Source organism: Cnephaeus nilssonii, assembly GCF_951640355.1.
Source record: "Cnephaeus nilssonii genome assembly, chromosome: 12".
Taxonomy (NCBI): domain Eukaryota; kingdom Metazoa; phylum Chordata; class Mammalia; order Chiroptera; family Vespertilionidae; genus Cnephaeus; species Cnephaeus nilssonii.
Genome location: NC_137083.1, coordinates 6,230,742 through 6,258,566, shown reverse-complemented (window position 1 = coordinate 6,258,566; position 27,825 = coordinate 6,230,742). Strand labels below are relative to the sequence as shown.

Genomic DNA, 27,825 nt, shown 5'->3' with positions numbered 1-27,825 from the left:
GATTAGAAAACTGTGGTACATCTACACAATGGAATACTATGCTGCTGTAAAAAAAAAAGAAGGAACTCTTACCATTCACAACATGGAGAGCATTATGCTAACGAAATAAAACCCAAATAAAGCAATAATAAAACTATCAAAATTCATATTTAAAGCATTAAATAAAATTTCCAGGTCAATGGTAAGGCTTTTGACATAGTCTGGCTGTCTCCATCCATTCAGGGTGTTGTAACAAAAATATTACAGAGCAGGTGGCTTATAAACAAACATTTAAAAATTTTTAATATGTTATTATTGATTTGAGAGAGAGGGGGCAGAGAGAGAGAAACACTGATGAGAGAGAAATATCAATCAGTTGCCTCCCATATGTACCCCACTTGGGGATGGAACCCACAACCTGAGTATGAGGATGGAACCCACAACCCGAGTATGAGCCCTGACCGGAAATCAAAGCAGTGACCTTTGGGTGCACAGGATGAAGCTCAGCTAACTGAGCCACACCGGCCTGGACAGACAACAAGCATTTATTTCTCACAGTCCTGGAGGCTAGAAGTCTGAGGTCAGGGTGCCAGCATGGCCCAGTGAAGGCCCTCTTTCAGGTTGCAGACATCTCACTATGTCCTCGTGGTGGAAAGGGCAGGGGAGCTCTAAGGTCTGCTTTATAAGGGCACTAATTCCATTCATAAGGGCTCCACCCTCATAACCTAACCACGTCTCAAAGGCCCCACCTACTAATACCATCAAGTTGGGCTTTGGGATTCTAACATGTGAATTTGGGGAAGATGCAAACACTCAGACTATACATAGCACTAGTTAAGTAATCTCGAGAAATTTTTTCAATTTCTTTTTGCTTTTTCTCCTCAAACTAACCCAACACTGGCTACTGTTGTTTTTGAAAAATGTTGGCAGTTTGTTAGAAAATAGGTATTCTCTCCAGTTGTTTTAACTTGTATTTCTTGCATTACTACCCAAATTCAACCTTTTATAGTATCTATTGGCATTTGAATTTCTTCTCTAAATTGCTTATTATCCTTTTTTAATTCTTTTATAACCAGCATACTTATTTTCTCAGTTATCGCTAGTATCTGTTTTTAGATTAAAGACATTTACACTTTGCCTGTTGAATATGCTTCAATATAAAATATAATTGTAAATATATATATATATATATATATATATATATATATATATATATATATATATTGGGTGTAAAATATTACCTATGTACCATATATATTTCATTATTAATACATCATCCATGTATGTAACATAGATTAAGACACAGCAATAAACACAATTGAACTTAGTATGGAAAGAATGGACCATTTTATAACTGGTGTTAGGATCGATGTGTTCTATTCCTGAGTTCTTAAAATGATTTCCCATTAATGTATTTTACTTTTGTTGCCAGTACTTCAGATCTAAATTATTGTAGCTTTACAGAGGTATAAGACATTTCTGGGAAAATTTAATCCTGTTAGATTCCATTTGTTAGTATGACTTTTTTTTAGAATCTTTGCATCTATATTCATAAGTGAGATTATGATTTTCAGTTGTTCGATCATTTTCAGATCTTGGTAATGGAATTATTCCATCTTCAGGAAATAGAAAGTCATTACAATTAAAAATCTCCTTTTGTGTTCTGCGCCTAACCTTGCTAGTTTAGATGTGAAAGAGCCGCTGTTACTGTCTGGGGCTAGTATATTTTCTCAGTGGAAATATTTAAAACATAGTTCTTCTTAAGGATTTTTGCTTCCATATTTCTTCTTGAGGATTGATAGAGTAAGCAGGTAAATATTTTCAACTGCTTACTCTATCAATTGCTGAGAAACAAGCCACATCAATACTTAGTGGCCTAAAACAATAAACATTTAATATCTCACAGTTTCCATTAGTGGAGCATTCAGAAACAGCTTGGCCTGGTGGATCCAGCTAACTAACGGCTTATCACAGAGCTCCATCAGCTCTTGCCCAGGACTACCATCATTGGGAGGTCTGATCTGGACTACACAGTTAACTTTCAAGGTGGCTCACTCACGTGGCTGTCAAGTTAGTGCCAGCTTTTGACAGAAGATTCAGGTCTTCTCCACCCGGGCCTCTCCACAAATATTCCTTAGTGTCCTCACGACCTAGCAGCCAGCTTTCCCGAGAATCAGCTACCCAAGGGAGCACGGTAGAGGCACATGTTTTATGAACTCGTCTCAGAAACCATACATCATCACCTCCACATTATTCCATGGGTCACATGGTCAGCCCTAATTCAGAATGGAAATAAAAGACCCACAAAGGAGCCAACCAGGAGGCAAGGATCATTGGGGATACCTTGGAGACTGGCTGCCACACTTCCCTTCACATTTTTCAAATACATGATAACCTATGTCTTTTCTAATTACTAACTGAAAAATGTCCTTTTGACCCAGAGTTATTCATGTCAATAATATTCCTTCTAATAGTATCCTACATAATAAGAGCCCAGTAACCCTTATGGCGGGATGACCAGAACGACTGGTCACTATGACACTCACTGACCACCAGGGGCAGACGCTCAATGCAGGAGCTGCCCTCTGGTGGTCAGTGCGCTCCCACAGCGGGAGTGCTGCTCAGCCAGAAGCCAGGCTCACGGCTGGTGAGCGCAGCAGCAGTGGTGCGAGCCTCTCCTGCCTTTGCAGCAGCACTAAGGAGATGTGAGCCAAGCAGTAAGGAGCAAGCAGGAGGGTGGTTAGGAGCTAGCAGGTGAGCGTTTAGAAGCGAGGGGTCCCGAATTGCGAGAGGGATGTCCCAGATTGTGAGAGGGCGCAGGCTGAGCTGAAGGGCCTGCCCCCTCCCCCAGTGCACGAATTTCATGCACCGAGCCTCTAGTAAAAATATATTTTTAAAAAAATAAACATAAACTGACTTGCCTTTGGGTGGTGAACACACAATGCAATATGCAGATGATGTGTTATAGAATTGTATACCTGAAGCCTATATAATTTTATTAACCAAGGTTACCTCAACAAACTTAATAAAATTTAAAAAACTAAATATAAATTACATTTTTTAAAAAATAAGTTGAGTAATGAGATATTCATAGGGGCTTAGAAAACCTCTGACAGAGCCCTGAGAATCTAGAAGACCAAGGGCACACTCAGGACGGTGCCTGTGCTTCGATATTCTTTGACTTCTCTCATCGGAGTTTTGTGGTTTTAAAATATTTATCTTGCATGTATTTTGTTAAATTTACACCTTAGTATTTCATAGTTTGGTGCTACATACATGCTATAGTGGTTTTAATTTTACATTAAAAAATTTTATTGCTGATATATGAAAAACACAATTGAGTTTTATATATTAACTTTGTGTTCTGTAACCTTACTATTCCCATTTAATAGTCCTATAGGGTTTTCCTCCTATTCTTTTGGATTGCTTATCCAAAAGAATTGGATTTGCCTTATTGGATTTGCCTGACCCGTGATAGGGAAGAAAGAGAGAAGGCCCTGACCTCTCACCTTTGCATGACCTTAAAGCTTTGTGCAAGCAGGAAATGGAGGCAAAGGCAGAGCCACCATTGTCTGGCTGTGTCAAAACTATGCCCAGCATTCACACCGAGACTCTCTGCGATGACTGGAAGACACACCGGTTCCAGGCATCTGTCCATTGATTGCGACACTCCTGTGCGGGATTTTGATAATGAGGGAGGCTGTGCCAAGTGAGGGATGTGAGTTTATGGGAAGTCTCTGTACCTGCCACTTAGTTTGGCTGTGAATTTAAAACAACTCTAAAAGATGTGTATTTAAAAAAAAAAAAAGAATGAAATATCCAAGAACTGTGGGACAATTACAAAATGTGCAAAAAAATTAATTAATGTAATCTATTACATCAAACAGGTGAAGAAAATGTATATGATCCCATCAATAGAAACAGAACAGTACTTGACAAAATTCAATATTCATTTATGATTTAAAAAAAAAAAAACTCCCAGAAAACTGATAGTTGGAAACTTCCTCAACTTGATAAAGAATAGCTACAAAAAACTTATAAAATAACCTCATACTTAATGGTGAGAAACCAGAAACTTTCCTCTTAAGACTGAGAACAAGGCAAGGACTCTCCCTCTCGCCATTCCTACTCAGCACTGCACTGAAAGTGCCAACTAATTCAACGGGACAAGGGAAGCAAATAAAAGGAAACAGACTGGAATAAAAACAACTTTGTTCACCAACAAGACTGTTTATATAAGCAATCCAAAAGAATAGGAGGAAAACCCTATAGGACTATTAAATGGAACTAGTAAGGTTACAGAATACAAAGTTAATATATAAAAGTCAATTTTTTTTCATATATCAGCAATAAAAATTTTTAATGTAAAATTAAAACCACTATAGCATGTATGTAGCACCAAACTATGAAATATAAGGTGTAAATTTAACAAAATACATGCAAGATAAATATTTTAAAACCACAAAACTCTGATGAGAGAATATCTAAATAAGTGGATAGACACTCCATGTTCATAGATAGGCAAACTCACTATTGTTCAGATGTCAATTCTGCCCAACGTAATTTAAAAATTCAATGCAATCCCAATCAAAATCCCACCACGTTATTTTATAGATACAGACAAACTAAAGTTTACATGGACAGGCACAAGACACAGAATAGCCAACACAATACAGAAGAAGAACAAGGTGAGAAGAGCAACCTGATTTCAAGACTTCAAATACAGCTACAGTAATTAAGGCAGCATGGAATTGGTGAGAGAGCCAACAAGTAGATCAATGGAACAGAACAGAGGCCAGAAACAGATTCCCACAGTCATCCTGTACCACCTTCTCAATTTTTTTCTGTAAATCTAAAATTGCTCTATAGAAATAAAGTACATTAAATATTTTTTAAGTCAGTCTAGGAATCCTTTAAACGAATCCAGTCTGGCATCTTTAAAAATAAAATTTCTCTAAATTTCCTCTATTTAAGTCTCACATCTCCGCAAGATTTTATTTGGTTTCATATTTCCTAGGTCATTTTTGTCAGAATTGAGGGGTGGGGTAGTGAGAATTCAAACATATGTCCTCAAACTGCCGTCTGTTCTCCAAATGGTATCCCATATGTTGTTGATGTGTAGAATTCTCATTGTTGACATTTATGAATTGACTATAATTGTACTTAGATTTTCTTCTTGACTCGAGTTAATTATAAGGGCGTTTAAATTTCCAAGTGGTATTAAAAAAACATAATAATAATGTCAGCTTTTATTGCTTGTAAATTGGCACAAGTGCCACTTTTTGGAATCTATTGAGGGTTGTTGTTTCTTTTTCATAGTTTCATTATGACCAATTTTTGAAATGTTACCTTGATATTTTACAATAATGTGTATTATTCTTAAATTTGGGTTTTTTTCTATCTATGTATAATTGTATTTGTTCCTCTGTAAAGCTCTGAACATTTTAGTAGTTTATATTTAGTGTTATGTTATTAATGTAAGTTTATTAATATTTTCTTGCCATGATGTTTTGTATCCTTTATTAACAGAAATAATCCCTTTGTCCCACGAAGTGCTATTTGCCTTAAATTTAATTTGCCGAATAGTAGTATTGGAATGAATGCCTCCTTCTCATTTTTAGTTGCTTGACATACCTATCTATCACTCCATTCGTAAACTTTGATAACCATTTGGTTTTAGAGGTTTCTCTTCTAAACAGGACACACACAGTTGGATTTGGGGACAGTTTTGTAACCAGTCCTTGTTTGTTTCAGTGAAGGGGCTCAAGCCATTTCTATTGATCGTGACAAGTCGTGTTTGGTGTTATTTCAGCCACCTCATTTAATCTTTCCGTCTTAAACTTTCTTCCCGTTTGCTTGTGTTTTCCTTTCTATTTGGTTACTAATTATGGTAGGCTACAAGTGGCCCTCAAAAAATATCCAGTTCCTAATCTCTAAAGCCTATGCATGTTTACCTTATGTGGCAAAAAAAAAAAAAAGAAAGAAAGAAAGAAAGAAAGAAAGAAAGAAAGAAAGAAAGAAAGAAAGAAAAGAAAGAGAGAAACCACAAAAATCGTTGCAGATGTGATTACACTAAGGATCTTGAAATGGGGAGATGACTCTGCATTATCGTGGTGGGTCCGCTACAGTCATCTGTATCCTTATAAGGGGGGAGATGACACGGAGACAGGGGAGGCATTGTAGCCATGGACTCGAAGATGGGATGGGTGTGGTCACAAGTCAAAGAATGCTGGCGGCCACCTGCAGCTGGAGAGGAGGTCCTGATGCTCCTCTAGCGCCTCCAAAAAAAGGGGGGGGGGTCCTGGGAACACCTTGATTTTGAGCCTCTATAACTGATTTTGGACCTCTGGTCTCCAAAAATGCGAGAGATTACATTTATGTTGTTTAAAGCCACAAAGTTTGTGGTAATTTTTTCCAGTAGCCATAGGAAACTAATAAGATCTCTTCTCCATTTTTATTTCACTCTATGATAGCTTATCTTTAATTTTAAATTTAATATCAAAGTGAAAAGCAAAGGAGACGCCTGAATGCCTACATGGAAATGTAACATGACTTCTTTCCTTCTACCCTCTCTTCTCACTCAACTTCCCAGATTTTCTTCGGAAATACTTCACAACTATATTCATAGTTGTTTGTAAACATTTTGTGTTTTTCTGACTCATTGCTTACCTTAGCTATTATTATTCAGTCCCCTTCCCTCTTCTTGAGTTCATCATTTTGAAACAATTCCCAATCGGCAGAAATATTTCCTCAAGGAAGATTTTTCAGGAAGGTGATGTGATGATATATATATATATATATATATATATATATATATATATATATATGAATAATTCTGTGCCTTTGCATAAAAATATATTCATAAAGTCCTCATACTTTTTCTTTCAAAACTGTGAACATGTTTTTATACTCTTTTCCACTTGTCTTTGTGAAGAAAAGCATAACCATTTGAGATGCATTTTTTAAGTAACCTTTAATATTTTCCCCCTGCCTAGATGTTCCGAGAGCCCTGAAATTACATACTCTTTTTGACCGTGTCTTAGAATAGATCGCGTTTTATGAACGTTGCCTGCCTCTCCGGGCGCTCTTCACCGTGACCTTTCTTCCTGCTCTGGTTTCGGAGCTGGTGTCAGCCACCTCGCTCAGTACCGTCTCCGATGGCCCTGCTTCTTCCCACCTTTTCACTGTGCGACATTCCACCTCCCAGGGTTTTGCCCCGGGAGCTCTCTTCCCCATCCCCTCCCTGAGGTCACCCCCTCAGCAGCCCTAACAGTTATGAATTCATAATTGTTATGAACACATAGAAATCCCAACTTTCTCTAGGGAGGCAATTGTCTGATGTTTTGGTTAAAGGTGGCCATCCTTTCTCTTCCTATTTAGCAAGAGGAGGATTTCCCCCTTAAATTCCTCATGGAGCCTTCAATCTCTGATCAGTCCTCAGAACCCCGACCCTGGGACACCTTTCGAAATATTAGTGCTGGGCTGTCTTGTGGTAGTGTTACCAAAATAAAGACAATAAAGGGCAGCCATGTGGTTGCTTGGGATTTGTCTGAGCAGGGGAAAAAGACAAAAAGGCACAAATTCAGACAAAGGTCGTTGCCAAAGTCATGTTATTTCATTTTAGAAAAATTCAGACAGTCACCCTTCCACTCCAGCCTTCACATTCCTCCTCTGCGTGCTCTGGATTTGACCCGAAGGTTCTGGAGCAGAGAGATGCTGCTCTCCGAGTAGAAAGAGGCTCAGAGTCAGCTGAGGGCTTTTCTCCTTGCTCGTCCTTTCCGAGCTATTTCCTGTCATTACAGTTGGAGTGTGCTCTTCACACTGGGGATACTAAGGTCTCATACCCCAATTTCCTTCTCTGCAAAGTATGCAAATAGCACTGCACTCCAGGTGATCACAGGGCTGGGCAAGGTTGATAAAAGAGAGGGTGGGGAGCAGGAAGGGGAGACCTGAGGACCTACCATAGGGAGGCGTTCTGCTGGGGAAGTAGAGGAACGGGAGCTCTGAGTGTCCTCTCCGAGGATGACAAATGATTTAAACCAGCCCGTTCCAACCCAAACCCTTCTTTCATCATCTCTCAGCAACTCGCGCAGATAAAAGGCAAGGGGACGTTTTGTTTTTAATTATTCTGGAATGCCCATGGTGACAGAGAAAATTAGAGTTAGCTTTAAAAGTCAAGCACCAACAAATGTACCCTGCACATGTCCAAAGAGAGGCTGATTCTGCAACGCAGAGTCTCCAAGAAGCCAAGCGAGTGAGCGCGCCAGAGAGCTGGGAGCATTCTCAACTGTCACCACTCGCGAGGCCAGTTCCAGCATCAAGAACAGCATTCTGCTTCCTAGAACGGGAGGCAGCCTTCCCCTCCCTCACCCAACCCCATCTCCCCCAGGGTTCAGTGCCCGGGTTTCCAAACAGCACAAAGCACCCCTCTTTCCACGGGGTACCTTCCCTCACCTCTGTGATGTCACGCAGCTCCTCTCATTTCTGCCTCCAGGTTGTGCTGCTCTACGCCTCCACCTACGTCCTGGTGTCCCTCAGCATAGACAGATACCATGCCATCGTCCACCCCATGAAGTTCCTGCAAGGAGGTGAGCTGCCTCAACCAACCGCTGTGTTGTAGGCCTGCTATAAAATCTGGACTACGAGGTGTAGTCAAGTGTCATTAAAAACGTGACAAAAGCCCAACTTGTGGAAAATAGATGATGTCTTTAAAATACCATTCTGCAAAATTTACACCCAAGGTAGCAAAATTAATAGAGCAAGCAGAACTTTAGACTAAATAGAATTAATGGCATCAGATACTACTGAATACATAGTATTGGAGCAGATACTTTGGCAGCTTAACCATATCTAATTAAATATAAAATGTGTAGCCCTTGACATAGAAATTCTACATCTTGGCATCTTCTCTGGGTGCATGTATAGATGTGTTGTGTCTTGTAGCATTGCTTAGAATAGCAGGAATCCAGTGCCACCCTTGGTGTCCCTCAGTGGAGGAATGGCTAGCTGTCCTGAAGAAGTTTTAGTAGCTTAGGTGCATTGATTGCATGCTATGTGCCATCCATGACTCTAAGTTCTTTACGTATGTTAAACATTTTAATCCTCACAACAGCTCTGTGAGGTAGGCTCTAGTATTACCTGCATCTTCCAGTCTGGGCAATTACAATTCAGAAAGTAAAAGTAACTTGCCCAAGGTCATGCAGCTAGTAGGTGCAGGGGCTGGATTTGAACTCAGATGGTGTGGGTCTAGCTCAGCTGCCTGTGATATACCCTGTCTCTCTCAATGAGGATGTGGTAGAGCCATGGGCAGCAATGTGCATTGATATAAAACTGTTCAGTGATACAACACCATGCAGAGTGAGCCATGCAGTATGATAAGATTAATATACAGACAAAGTCAAAGCAATGCGAGATATTGTTGAGAGAGAGGCAGAAGAGAGAATGCATGAAAAAGGGAGATCCCAGAATAATATACAGTTGCCTGCAAGGATGCCCACCACCTAGTCCTCACTTCTGGGAATGAGAGTTGGACAAGCCATAGTGACCACATGCAAAAAGGTAATTTTTAACCTGAAACATATCAATTTATTGTGTGCAATTCAAAGTAATTGAATTTACCTGCTTCATAGGCTTTCTCTAGGTTATTTGTGTGTGTGTGTGTGTGTGTGTGTGTGTGTGTGTGTGTGTGCGCGCGCGCGCGCAGCACCAAGCTTTTGAGCACTGCGATGCTCTGGGGATTATGGTAGAGAAGAAAGCAGGGAATGTGCTGAGGGGAAATGGGAGATACAGTCTATGATACATGTATACAAAGGTGTGATACACTTATTCATCCATTTACTTATGCCCAGCGGTCTCCAGGAAGGAGTGAATGTGGTCTATAAAAAGACACCTCCACCAGCCTATTTTAAGTTGAAATAGGAGAAGGGAAGGTACGTATCAGGAAGCGTGTGGGGTGTCTCAGGACAGCTGCTGGAGGTGGAGGGCCTGGGATCTGTAGCCAAGAGGGAAGCACGGTCAGTTACATGTTTCCCCATAGTCACTGGGTTAAAAAAAACCCACTGTTTGGCTCAGAGCAAAGATGACGAGTTCTGGGAGACACTGTGCGGTATTCTGAACAGCATCCTAAATTACCGGAAAGGCAGCGATGAATATCATAGTGTCCTTTTAAATATGTAAAGCCATTTATTTCCTCACTATGAAATGACTGAGGCCCAGCCCTGCCTCTGTTTCCTCTGAGCAGAAAAGCAAGCCAAGGTGCTCATCGCCACTGCCTGGGGCCTCTCCTTCCTGTTCTCCATCCCCACCCTCGTCATATTCGGGAAAAGGAAGCTCTCCAACGGCGAGGTGCAGTGCTGGGCCCTGTGGCCCGATGACTCCTACTGGACCCCGTACATGACCATTGTGGCCTTCCTGGTGTACTTCATCCCTCTGGCCATCATCAGGTAAGATGCCCGCAGGCCAGACCCCGAGGGGGCTTTCCTGGTTTGTCAACTGCCACTCTCCTCCCCTACAGCCCACTCCCTGTTCCTCGTGTCCTTGGGGGAAGTGGCCGGGCCACACGCTTTTATCTAAAGTTTGTGCTGAGCCCAACTCCTCCAAGTAGAGCAAGGGGCAGGGCACTAACCTCTGCTGAGTGTGTGCTATGAGACAGGCACTGGGCTGAGTGGCTAACAGTTACCCCATTAGCCATGCTTCAACTCTATGAAAGAACCACTGCTGTTCCCGTTTAATAAACGATGACACTCAAGCTCAGAGAGGTTAAGTAACTTACCCAACATCACACAGGATTTGAACCCAGGTCTGTCTGATTTCACACCCTGCTCTTTGTCCAGCCTTTCAAGTATAAGACACAGTACCAGTTCCAGAGATCTTATCACTGAAAAGATAGTTGAAACAAAACTGAGCAAAAACAACGATAACACAAAACATAAGTAGAGTGTGTGTGCAGGAGGTCAGGTAATGGCAGGGAGCATTTCCCGGAAGCCACCATTGATGGATAGAAGAACTCTGACAGGAAAAGGGGAAAGAAAGCAGAGGGGCAGTTGGCTCCCTGGTGACCAGAGGTCAGAATGAGTGTGTCAACAGGAAAGGACAGGCAGGCAGAGCCAGTGGGAGAGAAGTTGGCAGTCAGCTCTTTCTGGGGGGGGGGGGGGTGAGGCTCGACTGGGAAGGGCCTTAGAAACCAAGCCATAGATGCTCCCTTTGTCCTACGGCCAATGGTGGGCCAGAGCTGGTCTTTCAGCAGAGAAGACCCCAGCTACCTGGACAGGACAGGCCTCACCTGGTCATGTGGCAGGGCCACCTCTGGAAGGGTGGAGTGCATGGGTGGGGCTGCAGGGAGCTATCTGGGTGTTCAGTGTGGATGCAGGGCATGCTGATCCTGCCATCCTGCACCCTTTGAGTGTCCCCAAGCCTGCCATGGGGTTTCACGTACTTTGTCCTTGGCAAAGGAAACCAGCCTTTGGTAGCATAAATAATCTACATATATATATATATATATATACCTGGTAAAAGCTAAGTGACCAGAACAACTGGAATGACCAGTCGCTATGACGCACACTGCAGCCGGCCAACCCGCCTGAAGAGGGTGGGGCCAGCTGGCCAACCTCCCATGGCCCCTCCCCCCAGCTGGCCCCATCCCCGATCGCCCCAATCAGGGTGGGCAGCCGGACCCCATCCATGCACGAATTTGTGCACCGGGCCTCTAGTGCTGTGATAAAAACTCTTGTCCTTAAAAAAAATCACTTGGGTCTCTGATCAGTTCCTCCTAAGTCCTTCTTGTGGAATTGCTAGATCAAAGATGATACTCACTTTAAGACTGATGCATATTTATCGACTGTCCTCTGGGAAAAGGGGGTTCCTGCCAACAGCAAATAAGAACTTTGGTTTTTCTCCCCCCGACCCAATGGGAGGTGGTACCATTCCTTTCTTAAATCACTAGTGTCCCGGTGCACAGATTCATGCACATTGAAAAGAAATTAATTAGAAGAAATATTTTTATATCGCTATTCGCCCTTTCTCTATAATAGAAGTGTCAACCAAATTCACAATTGATAATGACAGATGGAAACACAGGTGTGAGATTGGCGCCAGTGAGAGCTTTATATGTATTGTACATGCGCGTGTCAACTTAGCCTTTTATAGATGTAGAATAAACTTGCTTAATTAGACCTGCTTCTGATTTAGCTAAACTTTTCCCAGCCCAGTGAAGCACCCCAACTTCTCTTTCAGGTAATTGTCAGCAACACAGCAGTAAATATCAACATGAAGCAGATTATTATTGTAGATCATGCAGGGAGAACAGAAGGTAATATATTTAACTGCAGCAGTATTTGACTATATTCTGTGCAGTGAGAAAACCTGAAGTCATTTTCAAGGTCCACCATTTCTTACTTCTTTTCAGTCGGGTCAAGTTTCTAAGCTTTCTAAATCTCCGTTTTCCGGCTAATGAAAAGAAAATAGGATTCCACCAAGTCTCCTACCTACTCCAGGACTTCTGTGAGGATCAAATGAGATGAGGCACAGAAAAATGCTTCACAGACATTTGGTTAAAGTGTGAAATGTTTGCACCTGGCTATGAAGCAAATCGTGTTCCTGGGCTGCAGAAACTGCAAGGAGGCTAGTCGTCACTAGGGAGAGGAAGCCAGGCATTGCTATGTGATGTCATTACCCAGATGGTCGGACACTTAGCATATTAGCCATATATATATATATAGATTGCCAGTCATAGAGTTTAAAGAAAAGCTATCTCATTGTTTCAATATGCATTTCTTTGATCATGAAGTGGTTAGGTATTTTCCAAGTGTTTTCTGATATTATGGGAATCACTTGTTCTTCCTTTTTGCTCACATTTAGTCTCAGAAAAAATACTAAAGCTGAATTTTGTATAAGAACAGACTTAGGGCTAAAAGGAACGAAATGGCTTGCTCCCCATAAGAGGTCAAACTGGGCAGAGTGATCCCCATAAGCCAGCCCAGCAGCCTGGCTGAGATTACAGATGGTCCCGTCATTCTGCTCAGTCCATACATTAGCCTCTGCAGTTCATTTAAACTTACTATGCTCCTCCCCACCAAGTTGAGTTTGGGAGGGATCTTGAAGGAGAGATGAAGGTTATTTAGACAACCAATGAAAGGGAAGTCATAGCAGCGTTAGCAGGGGCACGTGGGTGAGGAGAGAGGCCTGTCCCAGCCCCAGCCCCAGCCCCAGGAAAGTATTTGGGAGGAAGAGGCTCAGGCTGTCATGGGCAACTGACTGATCAATTTCAGTGACAGCCGCAGGTCCTGGCTTCTCTCCTGATTGATTTCCTATCAGCTCATGAAATCAGTCAAAACCCTTGCTCAGCAGGGCGGACGCCTGTGTGAGGCAGTGGCTCCCCCTGTGCTGTCTAGCCAGATCTGCCATGTGGGTCTCTCACTGTCTGAAGTGTCCCCCATTCGTTTGAGCTGCTTCTTTCCACCAGGGCTTCTCATCAAACTTGCCGACAACCCAACTTGGGTGGTTTTGTGTTGTCTTTGGAAATAGCATACCCCTGCGCGCGCATGCGCGTGCACACACACACACACACACACACACACACACACACACAACATGGACATTTCTGGCCATTTAGTGCCTAGATCCATTTCTGGCAAATGGTAGATCCTCCATAAATATCTGTGATGGAAAGAAGGAGGGGAGAAAAGAGAGAGGAAGAGAGGAGTCGTACTGTCTGTGGCAAGCTCACGAGAGAGCTGTGTCTGAATAAAGATGTAGCTGTTCTGTCATTAATTCAATCAGGCTCCCAGGACTTGAAATCCTAGTGAGTGACATTAAAGGCAATACAGTGTTTTTCTGGGTCAACACAACTCAAACAATACAATTGTTTTCAAATTCACGTGTCATACCTGTCTCACTGCCGCTGCGGAGGCTGTCAGCCCTGCCGCGGTGCTTTGCGTTGGCTGTGGTTGTTTGCTTGCACCTAATTGATACCTCATTCTCCGTTCATTTTCATCTCCGTGAGATCAGGGCAGAGGCATAAAAGACCCACGGCTGACAGCTGCGAAGGAGTAAGTGGGTAAAAGCATGTTTGGCATGGAGCACTGATTCGTGGTCTATGAAACGAATCTATTTGTTTTGCATGGGGCATGGGGATCAGACTGGGAAGCCCATGCGGAGGCTGGCATATTCTCACCCCCCAACTTTAGGCCACACTATGTATTCATTTCACCAAGACTTGGAATAAAATTCAAGGACAATTGAGGCGGTATTCACTCCCAGGGTTATTACAATCTTTCATTCTGTCCAGTGCAATAGCTTCCTATCTATCCTTACCCCTTTTACGTCCCTATTCCTTATGACAGTCAGAGCCATTATTTTGTTTGGAAAATTGCTAAGCATGCAGTAGAGTATGAAATGAAAGAGAAAAATGTTCCCCCCACATCCCCCTTGTCCCACTCCTCAGAGGCAGCGCTGTTAGGAACGTCTGGTATACCTTTCCAGGACCGTTCAGATCAGACACCAGCCTCTGCATCTGTATAGAAATAACACATCCATGCTGAAAAAAGGTCTGATCTTCGAAAACTGTCAAGCAGTCATTTCACTCTCCTGGTTAGAACCCTTCAGTGAATTTCCATTGTTTCATGCTAACACTCAAGACCTCCAACCCTGTGTACAAGGCCACCCTCATCTTAGGCCACACACACATGCTGCCCGCACACAGGCTCAGCCACACCGGCCTTCTTGAAGTTCTTCAATTGTGCCATGCTCCCTCCTGCCTCTGAGCCTTTGCACATACTGTTCCCTCTGCCTGAGGGATCATCTCCCTCTGCATTTAAAACACCATTTTTTCTCCAGATCTTAGCTGAATGGTCACCTCCTTTGGGAAGTCAGGGCCCCTATTATATACTCGTATATCACCCTACATTATATCTTCACAGCATTTTGCCCCTTCATAATCATGTACAATGTATTATATAAAATATATTGCTGTATTATAGACTATGTGTGAAACTTATGTGTATGGGGAGGATGGTAATGATCAAGGTGAGGAAGGCTGAGGAAGATGAGGGAGGCTTTGGGTGCTCCACGTAAGACACTGGGTGTCATCTTGTAGGAAAGAGGGGGTGCTAGAGGGCTTTGGAGCCAGGGGACAGTTCTCTCCCGAGAGCACCAGCTCCCATGGTGGGGTGAGCACTCGACATGGTAACAGAGTGGAGGTCTTAGAAGACGGAGGCAGTAATCAGGCAGGAGACTAGAAGGGGTGCTCACCTCGGCGGCAAGCACACAAGATTGGAGTGATACAGAGCAGATAGCGTGGCCTCCGGCTGAGAATAGCACATCCATTCACGAAGCTTTCCGTGTTCCTGTGTTTAATGGAGACAGAGCTTCCGTTTGAGGAGATGAAAAGGTTCTGGAAATGGATGGTGGTGATGGTTGCACAACAATGTAAATGTTCTTAATGCCACTGAACTGCACACTTAAAAATGGTAAAAATGATACATGTTATGTCCTGTGTATTTGATCACAGTGAAACCCCACCAACACACATAAAAAGAGATTGTACGGGTCCTGAAGAGCAGGGATGGAGAGGCAGGGACAGGTAATGGGGACACTTTGCAGGGACAAACCACACAACTTGCTGATTGCTTCGAAGCAAGAAATGAGGAAGAAAGAGGAGACAGATGTAATTCCGAGGTCTCTCTGATGCGTGACTATTACACCCCGAGAAGTGGCCAGATTTGGGTAATAAATTAAAGGGGTGCCCTCCTTACTAGGCATTTTCCCGGCTAACAGTAAAGCTGGGGCTGGCTTTCCACTTGCCTCACTGGTCCTTTAAAGATGAGGTGGGCCCGGCTAGCGTGGCTCAGTGATTGAGCATTGAGCTATGAACCAGGAGGTCACGGTTCAATTCCTGGTCAGGGCACATTCCTGGGTTGCAGGCTCATTCCCCAGTGTGGAGTGTGTAGAAGGCAGCTGATAGATGATTCTCTCTCATCACTGATGTTTCTATTTCTCTCTCCTTCTCCCTTCCTCTCTGAAATCAATAAAAATATATTTAAAAAAACAAAGATGAGGTGGGGGTGACTGAAGCCCACACCCCTAACACATAAGACCTTTATTCATTTCCACCATGTATGTGGTTGGTGGTCAATAAATATTTGAATTATTGCTCAATTGTTAATAAATATTTGAATTAGTGATCAATTTAGTACTGGACTTGCAATTATAATATACAAGACCTCGTGTGGCTGTAAACTTTCCTTGGATTTCACTTCCTTGGGGAAAAGTTTCCCTGCTCTAACAAATGTTCGACTTAAAGTAAAGAATAGACTCACTAGTAATTTCTGTTCTCATTTGTTTCTTTAATGTAGACATGCAAATTCCAGAAAAATCCCTGGGCAGCTGTCTGAGGAGAAGGGGGGATGCTCCAAAAAGGCCTCTCGCTTCCTTAGAGCGCTCAGAGGGGTTGGCTGAACAAGACAGCAAAAGCATTAAGAAGCAGAGCATTTTAACAAGTCATTAATTAAGTTATATTCCAAAGATCATTAAAAGCAATTAGTGCCTTGTCAGCTGCTGCAGACTGGAGCTCCGATTTCTCTCTTAACCAGTGGTTCTCAAGAGGGAAGCTGGTGGGGTTTTAAAGTAAAGCAGTGCTTTCCCCCCAAGTTTTTAGTGGAGATACTTAATATATTGGAAATGTCAAATGACATGAAAGAAGGGTATGGATTGTTATATTTACCAAAGGGGACATAGCATAGAAACGTTGCCGCTGCTTTTGAGTCATGAACATGTTGATTTCCTGTTAGACACATATTATATCACAGAAGAGAGATGTGATATTACGTGAATAATGGTGGAGAGAGAAGGACAGAAAATGACATTTATTGAGTCTCGGCTGATTTTCAAGCACTGTGCTTGGCACTTTGAATGTTGTCACATTTGATCCCAGAAATCTCTGAAGAGGTTTGTATTGTTAACTCCATTTTCCAGTTTCAACTGGGGCTCATTGCCTTTGTTTGTTTGAGCTACAACAAAATACCACAGACTTCTACTATACACAACAGAAATGCATTTCTCTCAGTTCTGGAGGCTGCGAGTCTGAGGTCCAGTGCCAGCAGAGTTCAGAGAGGTTCCTCTTCCAGGATGCAGACTTCTCTCTGTCTGCACCTGGTGGAATGGCGAAGGTCTCTTTCTAGAAGGGCACTAATCTCATTCATGAGGGCTCCACCCTCATGACCTAAGCATCTCCCAAAGACCCCGCCTTCATATACCATCACATCAGGCATTAAAATGTCCACATATGAGTTTTGGAGGGACATATACATTCAGGCTATATTACTCTAATTGCTATGTTATCTATTGTTTGATAACAAATGATCATGAACCTGATGACTTAAAACAACACACTTCATTATCTCATAGTTCTTGTGAGTTAGGAGTCTGTTCATGGCTTATCTGGGTCATCTGTGATGCAAGGCATCCACCAAGGTGTCAGCCAGGGCTGGGGTGTCCATCAGAGAAGGATCTTTCCTCACCTCTCACAAGTTCTTGGCAGACAGAACTAATTCCCTGGGGTTGGAGGACTCATGATTCTGCAGCCCCAGTATGATTCTTCAAAGCCAGCAATGGAGGCAGATACTAGCAAGACAGATGTTACACTCCCATGTAACCATGAGCATCCCATCACCTACATCCCATCCCGTGCATCGATTAGAAGCAAGTCACAGGTCCCGTCACACCCAATGGAGAGGATCACACAGAGGCTGAACACTGGAGGCAGGAACCATGGGGCCACGGTAAAGACTAACGTCCAGGTCAGTAGAGCTAATTACAAGTCTAAATCTTTCTCACCCTAAGCCCTGTGTTTGAATTCTACTCTCAACTATACCGCTAACCACTGGGGTGATCTTAGAGAAATTGAAGCCACCAGCCTTAGCTTCCTCGCTTCAAAAAGGAGCTGCGTCCCTCTGATCGTTCTGGTGGCTCTCAGCTGCAGTCGGCCGAGTCTATAATCAGCAAACACAGAGCACCCTCCCTCCACACCTCACACTCAGGAAGTGGAAGCGCCCCTCCTTCTGCGTCCTTCTGGTGGGCACCCAGCAGCCATTTATCACCTTTGCTCCTTTCCACAGTGTCATCTACACCATTGTGATCCGAACCATTTGGAGTAAAAGCAAAGCCCAGGAGACGGTCATTTCCAACTGCTCAGGTAAGCCTCTAATCTGAATCACCCAACTCTTGGCGGACTTTGCCTCTGCCGAGGTTTTCCTCTCGCAAATAGGAGCTTGGGCTCTGGATACAGCAAGCCTGCACTGTTGTGCCAGGGCCCAGCGGGCAGATCAGACCCTCTTCGAAGTCCCACCTCCTTTTCCCTGTCCCAGCCAGGCCCTGCTTCCTCCACCTGGCTCCCTGGAAATGGGGAGAAAGAGGGGGACTGTGAGCCTGGCCAGGCTGTACCAGCCGAGGGACCTGCTAAGCAGCCTTTGAGCCAGAATCTGAGGTGATCCCAGTCTCTCAGGCCTGGTCAGGAGGAGGACACTGGGGTGAAAAGAGAGGACTGTCCAAGAAAACACCATCCATTCACTAAGCACCAGAGCGAACATTTCTATTGAGCTGAGTTCACAGACCGAGAAAGCTGCCTTCGATCCACAGAACAATTCTGGACCCTAAGCCAGTGGAACAGGGTCCATGCTTTCCCCCTGACCCAACACTCCAGCTCCCAGCAGACTGAGCCTGAGATGGCCACTGTAACCTCCCCCAACTCCCTTGCAGAAAAACTTCACTCAGAACACCCACACGGCATGCACTGAGGTGGTTTATATGACCCAGGCCTGGTTCTAGTGTACAAGGATTCTTCCCATGTTCCCATAGGCAGAACTTAGTCACATGACTACACCCTGCTGAAAGGGAGGCTGGGAAATGTGGTCTAGCTGTGGGCCCCTGGGGAAAGGATCTGATGAAAGCTAATTTGTCTCTGCCACAGTGATTTCAGGCCTGTCAGGGGTCCTGGCTCTGCCTGAGCTAAGGAACTGAGGAACAGAAAAGGCTGTGAGTTAGGTGAGCTAGGTCAGTGGTCAGCAAACTCATTAGTCAACAGAGCCAAATATTAACAGTACAACCATTGAAATTTCTGAGAGCCAAATTTTTTAAACTTAAACTTCTTCTAACGCCACTTCTTCAAAATAGACTCGCCCAGGCCGTGGTATTTTGTGGAAGAGCCACACTCAAGGGGCCAAAGAGCCGCATATGGCTCGCAAGCCGCAGTTTGCCTACCACGGAGCTAGGTCATACCTCCTCCTAGCTAACCATGGCCTCTGGTTTGCCAGAAGGTCAAAAAAGAAAAAGAAAAAACCCTCAGGACGGAAGTGGCCATAGTTTCACAGTTAAGCAGGTGAGACATAACGCACTAAAAATATGTAACATGCGGATTGGGTTATATTTGTAGATAAAGAGGCCATCAATGGTCAGAAATCAAAAACAAATTTCAACTTTTAAAAATTGTAGAAATCAGACATACCTTCTTAAAATGTTGACTCATTTAAATGAACCTGAAGTATATAAACTTCCTAACAGATGAGAAATATTTGTTCTAAAATAGTACGAGGTAGATTCCTTGTTAACAAATCACCTGCACTCGTTATAGGTCCACAGATAGCTCCCCCTCCTGGCCACGAGTAAGTTCTGCCTCATTTTAAAATCCCAGGATCACAGGGGCCCTGGCCTCTCTCCTCCCTGCTTCCGGTGTTCAACCCACAGGAATGGACTCCCAGTGGCTCCAAAAGGGGCATGACGTGTGGGGAGCAGGACCTGGCCACTGGGAAGCTAATTCCCAGCGTGGGCCCCCCTAGGGACTCATGCCTGAGCTGAAACAGCCTACGGCGGTTTGCAGAATCTAATGAGCCTGCTGCCTCCAGCCTTCCCCAGCTATTAATGCACAGTGACAGCTGAATGTAACTGCTTTTCACTCCCGTTCAGGGCCAGGGCTGGTAGAATTAATCCCTTTATCTCCCAATAAAGGAGAATTACGGCGCTTTGTAGCCTGGCGGTGTTTGAAGAGCCGGCCTTAGGAGCTGCAGGCTTTGCATTTCCCAGAGTGGCCGGACGAAAGGTGCTTCTCGCTGATCAACCTGGGAGAGCGAAGGGCAGGTAGCCGCTTACTGCGCCCAGCTGCTCTGTGCAGAGGACGGCGCGTTTCCAGTTTCAGCAGATGCCAGAGCGCGAGTGTCATTCTGGGAACTTTTCTGAAAAACCAACGCGGTCAGCCTGGGAGTCCGCTGCTTCCCCAGCAAACAGGATACTTGGAAAGGAGACAATTTGGTCTGCCGGCTTTTTGACCTGCCTCCCGTGGGTCTAATCCCCCCCTGGGAATTTTCGGGTGTACATACTTCCTGTACACAGATAACAACACTATATGAGAAACTGTCTAAATGCAGGAATACCTTCTGTTGGCTTCCAGAAAGGCAGCTCGCAGTCCTCCTGGAATACTATTAAAATTGACATGCTCAGCATAGGGCTTGGCATCTGGACTTCATTATTTTATCTGAATCCTCAAAAATAACTGAGAAGTTGGTGTTTCGTGTCTCATTTTTTAAATTGGGAACCTAGGCTGGGAGCAGGAGGCAATTGGCCTCTGGTTACACAGCTGGTAATTGGTACAGCCGGGGTTGTATTCCGCTCTGGCTCTGAAGCCTGTATCTTCCCAAGATGCCTCCTTAGCAACCAGGGTTTTTCAGCCCTGGCGCCGACAGTGTTTGGGGCCGGGTAACTCTGTGGGGAGGGCAGGCGTTCTGTGCATTGAAGGGTGTTCACCAGCACCCCTGGCTCCAACCTACGAGGTGCTAGGAGTAACCTCCCACCCGTGTGACAACCAAAAGTGTGTCCAGATGTTGTCAGAATCACCCTGGGGGCCCTGTCGCCCCAATTGAAAACCACTGTAAATGCTAGTGAAGTATTTGCCTGCATATCCCACTGAAATGTGGTTGGTTCTGTGAAATGCACAGAATAGCTTGAAGGCCTGAGAGTGGCCTCACAGGGTACACATTAAGAAATAAAACATCCATTATAATTAGCATTTCAGCCCATCGCACGTATAAAGCCCCTTGTTCCTGTCATTCCTGATGAGGGGGGGCGGCTGACTTCTCATCCAGACTTGTTTCTGGTCTCTCACACAGTCCAGCTCTGTGGGGCGTGTGCGCTCTTTCAGGCTGGACTGAAGGGTCCTGGAGACCGGGAACTCTGTCTTTTAGCCTTTTTGTTCCGTTCTTGTCCCTTAGCAGATGTGCTGGGCTTGCTGGGTTGGGCTGGATGGGACTGGAGAGGGGTCAGAATCAACAGTGCGAAGGTTACCGTGCCAGCTCCCAAGGAGATGAAAACAAATTTTAAAGGTAAAAACTGAACAATGTTGTAAGGATACGAGTTAGCCTCTAGCGGACAACTGCCCTGGGGGGACCTCTGACCAGAGGAAGGGCATCCTTCCCCAATTCTCACAAAGGTGCATGTGGGCTGACAGGAGCCCCACAATAAAGCTCTTCCCCAACATCCAGAGACCTCGCATCCAACATCTCCATCCCCAAATTTGCCAGCTCTCCGCTCCCCTTATTAGAGTTATTGTGCTGCATTCTGTCCATCACCATCCTTTATTTTACCACTGCTCAACGAGAGAGAGGTTTGTATTAATTCATTCAACAAATATTAATCACTCACTGAGTTCTGAGGATATAGGAGTGGAAAATACAAAGTTCCTGTCTCCATCAAGCTGACAGTCCAGTGGATTCTCATACCCTTCAGGGTTGTTTGTTTTTGTTTTTCAATATCCCTGGTTTGAGCCTTTGTCGAGATTGGAGTTTCTGAGTTAGATGAATGAGTTTGCCTGGGGTATCCATTCTAAGAAAATGGCTTTGCCCTGGATTGCCAAAGCAATCAGATGGGTGTCTCAGCATCGCCCCTTGTGGTCACATCACTCATTCCAGCTTCTTCAGCTGACTCCAGGCCTCCAGGCAAGCCTCCAGAGAGTCTGGATGTCCCAGTACATTTGCATCTTATGGTCAGCTGCAAACAGCAGTTTCCAACATCCAGCCCAGAGCCATCTCTACTCTAAAAATGTCCAAGACGTCCTCCTGGGCATGGGGGAGCAGGATATTCCCGGTGACAGCGGTGGGACTAACTGGCCATGTTCCTCTTGGCAGGAACAGCACTTCATTTGACCACTCCCTCTTTGAATCTGCAGATGGAAACCTGTGCACCAGGTACAACCGAGGGCTCTTCTCAAAGGCAAAAATCAAGGCCATCAAGTACAGCATGGTCATCATTCTCGGTAAGCAACGCCCCTGCTTGTGCTGCAGCTCTGCGTGGACTTTCCAAGAGCAAGCTGGTACCTGGGACGCGCTGGTGGCGAGTCCAGAGAGAGAGGGGTTGGTCTGCAGGCACACCCACCTCTGTCTGGTTGGGAGAGGAATGTGTGAAACTGATCAGTCTATCTGTAGCCCCTCCAACGGTTACCTTGGGTTCCTGATCTCTCTCTTCATTAATCTCGCTGTGCACCAAGGCCCTGGGGTACACAGTTTGGAGAAAATCTGATCACTAGCTGAAGCGGACACTCACCATCACCCCGTTGACCCAGGTGCCTCCTTGACTGCATACTCTCCCCCGGGCTGAGGTTGATGAGCAAGAGGAAGACAGATGTGGCAGTTTGTTTCTTCTGGATGACTAATTTCAAGGTCACTATAAATTCCTCCCTAACGGATGCCTATCTCCTCTCTCACTCTCCTGTCTTCTTCCCTTTTCTTTCCCTTGTCCTCTACTCTGAAGACCCATAGAGTCACCTCACCTCCGGAAAAAAAGGGGGTATTTCTGGAGCACCTAATCTGTGTCAGATTGGTGTGTGCTCTTGGTGATCCTCAAACCTTCCAAATGTCCTCTTCCTTAGGCCCTCTCTGCTAATGACCTTGATTCTTATTTCCTTGAGAAATGCTACCAAGCAGAATGGAACTTCCTCGCTCTCCTGCCCTCGCAGGCACTGGGGGGAAGAACCTCTATCACGTGCCTCTGTCTTTTCTCCGTTGCTGCGGGTAAACTGGCACTGCTTCCTCCCGTGCCCAACGCGTTCTCTTGAGCCTGCATCCCACCCTTCCTGCCTGCTCAAGAACGTTGTGTCTCCAATTATCTCCCCCTCCCCGCAGATTTCCCCCCACTGGGTCGCAGGCACATAAACATACGATCATAGCTGCCTGGATGGCCTCTAACAGCCCCACTTCACCACGCTCTTCTCCACTCTTTACCTCTCACTCCCTGGAGCATATTTCTGTTCGCTTTCTTTTCTATTTCTCCAGGAAAACCACCCTTATCAAGGTCACCACCACCTCCAAATGCCAATGTCGGTTGTCAATCTTCATCTTATTTGACTGCTAAGCAACATTTGATTAGTTTCTCCTCCACTTCCTTTGCCTGGAAGTTATATCTACTATTTCTACTTCAGAGCTCTACTAGGTGTACCGGTTAATAATGCGGATTTTGTGATCAAAGAAAACACGGTAATTTCAAGAGAAACGTCAAAAGTGCTTTATTCCAAGTAATGTCCATCGATAGCTACACATTTCCTCCATCTTTCAGGTAATTTGTGGATACCGTCCCAATAGAACTTTTCTTGTTTTGAGACAGACCATTCAGAGACCCAATTTTCCACTTCTTCGTATGTTTTGAAGAGCTGCTCAGAAAGTGCGTGTGCCATCGATCAGAACAAGTGGTCATCTGAAGGAACGAGGTCTAGTGAATCAGTGGGTGGGTTCATACTTCCCAGGCAAGATCTTTTAACATGTCTTTAACTGGTTTTGAAGTGTGTGATGGTGCATCATCATGAAGCAAAATTACTTTGCCGTGTCTTCTGGCCCATTCTGGTCATTTTATGATCAAAGCATGGTTCAAATTGATTATTTGTTGTTGGTAGCAAACAGTAATAATGGTTTCACCTGGTTTTAGGAGCTCATAATACACCACACCTTCCTGATCTCACCAAACACAGAGCATTGTCTTCTTTCCGAAGCTATTTGGCCTTGCAGTCGATGTTGATGGTTGACTGACTTGGATCAAACCATGATTTTGTGCATTTAGGATTCTCAAAATAAATCCACTTTTCATCGCCAGTCACAATTTGATGCAAAAAAGACTTTCTTTCGTGCCATTGAAGCAACACTTTACTGATGACTTTTTGGTTTTCCATTTGTCTTTCGTTCAGTTGATGTGGCACCCATTTTCCTTTCTTTAAATTATTTCCCATTGCTTGTAAATCATCGGAAATTGTTTGCTGAGCAACATTTAATCTTTCTGCAAGTTGCTTTTGAGTTTGACATGCATCTTCATCCAATAATGCTTGTAATTGTTGGTCTTCAAACTTTTTTGGTTGACCTGGGCGTTCTTTGTCTTTCACATCGAAATCATCACTTTTAAAGCATTTAAACCAGCGTTCACAAGTATCTTGAAATGGAGCGTGTTCACCATAAGCTTCCCAAAGTATACGATAACTTTTTCTTCAAAATAAAGTAATGAATTAAAACTTCCTGCAAATGCTCTTTTTTTGGCACAAAATTCAACATTTTTAAGCGTAAAAATATCTATGATGTTAACACCTTCAGCAAATTTGACATATGAAGCTTTGAAGCTTTCTGTCAATACAACAAAACAGCATACATATCAAATCGCATATATATCAACATATGTGTAACTCCATCTTTTGAAAAAAATCCACATTATTAACCGGTATTTGTATTTCTAATAAGCTTATTATAGGCAACATGGCAAGCCGGAAGTCTTGGCATGCTCTCCTAGCCCCTGCAAAGTAATTTTTCCCCCTGGTGTCCTTGTGGGAGAGGAACAAACTTCCCTCTACCCTCGAGGTTCTTCTGGCTGGTCTCATAAACAAATCGACATGAGAAGATTAGCAAGAGAAAAGAACCAAGTTAATACATACATATGTAAGGGACTCCGGCATCTGTGAGACAGACGCTGCGTGCAGAGAGGTTCTGGGACAGAAAGGGGACACGTGTGTGTCAGACATCCTGAGCTAGGGATGAAGCAAGGTGCCCTGGGAGCTTCAGAAGGTCATTGCAGGATGGGAAGAGCAGACCTTCAGTAAATGGAGGTTTGTCCTCCCCTGTAGGTAGGTCAAAAGATAGGCTTCTCCACTGGGTGATTAGAAACAGGGTTCTCTGCTATGTGAGGGTCCAGCTGGGTACTCAAAGGATGTAAGGGACATGGTGGGACTGCCCTGCGCCAGGCAGGAGGGTTGGCATCCCTGGGAAACCAGAACCAGACACCCAACACCCATCGCCCTTAAATACAACAGCACGCACATGGTCACAGTGCTTCGGAAGGCAATCTCACCCCTCCATGCCCAGCAGTTCCCAGGCTTTCAGTAAGGAGCCCCAACAGTGGGCCAATCAGATGCTCTCTTTCCAGAAAGAGAAGCTCCAGGAACGTATCTGTGGGGTATGTGTTTGTGTGGAAAGAGAGTATGTACGTGTGTGTGTGTGTGTGAGAGAGAGAGAGAGAATGTGTGTGAGAGTGTGTACGTGTGTGAGTGTGTACGTGTGTATGAGTTGTACGTGTGTATGAGAGTGTGTGTGTACGTGTGTGTGAGAGTGTGTGTACGTGAGTGTGTACATGTGTGTGAGTGTGTACTGTGTGAGAGTGTGTGTACGTGTGTGAGTGTGTACGTGTGTAAGAGTGTGTGTACATGTGTGTGAGAGAGTGTGTGTTACCTGTGTGTGTGTGAGTTTGTGTATGTGTGTGTGTAAGAGAGTGTGTACGTGTGTGAGAGAGTGTGTACATGTGTGAGTGTGAGTGTGTGTACGTGTGAGTTTGTGTTTGTGTTTGTGTGTGTGTGTGTGTGTGTGTGTGTGTGTGTGTGTGTGTGTGAACCATGACATTAAGGTTCACGCACACAATGGTTTTACATATTTCTGAGAGATCCCAGGCACTAAGGATCGTCCCCTGGGCTGGGGCCTCGAGGGGTGCTGACGGCTCACTCCTCCCCAGCCTTCATCTGCTGCTGGAGCCCGTACTTCCTCTTCGACATGCTGGACAACTTCAGCCTCCTTCCCGACACCGAGCAGCGCTTCTACGCGTCTGTGATCATCCAGAACCTGCCGGCCTTGAACAGCGCCATCAACCCCCTGGTCTACTTCACCTTCAGCAGCAACGTCTGCTTCCCCCGCCGGTAAGGGGTGCCCGGCCAGTTCACTAGTTGGACAAAGTGAAACCCAGGCCCAGGCCATGGCCCGTGCTCTTTGTCTTAGACCACAAACCCTCTGTAGTGAACATCTTCCCCCGGTCACACAGAGACGACCCTTCCTTGCGCCAAGCATGTCCACAGGAAGCGCCCCCAGACACGGAAGGACACGGAGTGTGACGACCACTTCACAGATGAGCACACAAAGGCCCACCCAGGCACGTGGCATTGCTGAGCTCAGAGGAATGACTGGTAGCAGAGCTCCCACAACTCCATCCGTTTGCTGTTTTTCAGCTGTTTTCCTACACAAACTACAGGAATAGGAGGGGACACTCATAGGGAATAGAATAATAGGATGCTTTAAGGCTGGGTTGGATCCCAGCGGCTGAGGTTCCAATCCTGCCATGGTGGATTCATAGCTACCTGTGACCTTGGGTGAGTTATCTAACGTCCATAAACCTCAGTTTGCTCACCTGCAAAATGGGGCTAACAGCAGTGCCTACCTCTTGGCCAGTGATGTCTGCTCACGGGGCTCTGGTGATGACCTGAGGGAAGGGGGGCTGTAATTGGTGGGGAAGGAAGAGCAGGGGTATGACATGGAGAGTGCTTAGCACAGTGCCTGATCCCTAATACGTTCTTCATAACTATTACCTCTTCAAGTTCCCGCTCCCCTTCCCATTAAGTCCAATTATTTTCCCTTTCTGCTTTATCCTTTCTCTAGGGAGCGGAGATCACGGGATTCCAGAACCACCTGTCGGGAGAGGGTTGAGAGGCACGAAATGCAGGCTGTGTCCAAGCCAGAATTCATCTAGACCCCGGGGCGGCGGCTGGGCTGCACCCCACCAGCTCTCCTGGGTCCCCGTCACCACCCGGGCATGTGCATGGAGCCTGGGCCGATGCCTGCGGCTTTTCCAGGCGCGCTGTCTCTGCCAGCTCTTCATCGTTTCTGCATGTCGCTGGCTGCTATTGTCTACCTAGCACCTCGGCCAGGAAGCGCTGGTGGGTTTATTTTGACAGGTCTGGAGATTGGTATTTATAAGCATCATCCAAGTGAAATATGACTAAATGTTTTCTAGTCGATTTTTACCATTGGATTTTTCCATAAGTGGAAAAGGAAGAATTTAATTTGATTATATATACATCCCCGCCCACAGCTCTGGGATGCGCGTGAGCGTCTTATTTTTAGCCTCTCATAGATTCTTGACATTAAAATCTCCTTGGCAGAATCCTCCTTCCCAGAATGACTCTGAGCTCAACTTTTTTACTTTTTTTTTTCTCCTTCTGCTGGTGGAGTCATTAACATGTGCGGTATATGTTAATGGCACTCCATTCCTCATTATGGGGTGGACACCGAGATGGCGTGTTTAAGGTCACAGTGGCATTTTTTCCACACATTTCTATTTTCAATTCCATGTGGCCTCAGGGAAAATCTCTCTTTAGGCGGAAATCAGATTCCTCCATCACTATCTTCCTGAGAATTATTTTCTGAATCTGAGAGCCTGAATAACTTGTCTAATATAGAGTCTTGAAGGCCGCCTCCCTCCCCACTGACCTCAGTGTGAGCAGCCCGGGAAGCATAGAGAGGCTGAGAAGTACTTTTCCACATTTCACTTTAAATCAAGATGGGCCCCGGAAGGCCCACGGAA

At 44.9% G+C, this 27,825-nt stretch overlaps 1 protein-coding gene across 2 annotated transcripts in view; it reads left to right on the top strand.

Moving 5' to 3' along the window:
* Positions 1–26,991, top strand: part of NPSR1 (neuropeptide S receptor 1) — a gene marked incomplete at both ends in the record, with an annotated part of 76,459 nt that extends 49,468 nt beyond the window's left edge. The window contains 6 exons of one of the 2 annotated variants that reach the window (XM_079785726.1): positions 8,474–8,567; positions 10,220–10,421; positions 18,090–18,166; positions 22,184–22,270; positions 25,987–26,167; positions 26,901–26,991. In XM_079785726.1, the coding sequence (XP_079641852.1) occupies positions 8,474–8,567; positions 10,220–10,421; positions 18,090–18,166; positions 22,184–22,270; positions 25,987–26,167; positions 26,901–26,991 (732 nt within the window). The remainder of the gene's footprint in view (positions 1–8,473; positions 8,568–10,219; positions 10,422–18,089; positions 18,167–22,183; positions 22,271–25,986; positions 26,168–26,900) is intronic. The other variant, XM_079785727.1, reaches the window with a different exon arrangement.
* Positions 26,992–27,825: the final 834 nt, after the last annotated feature.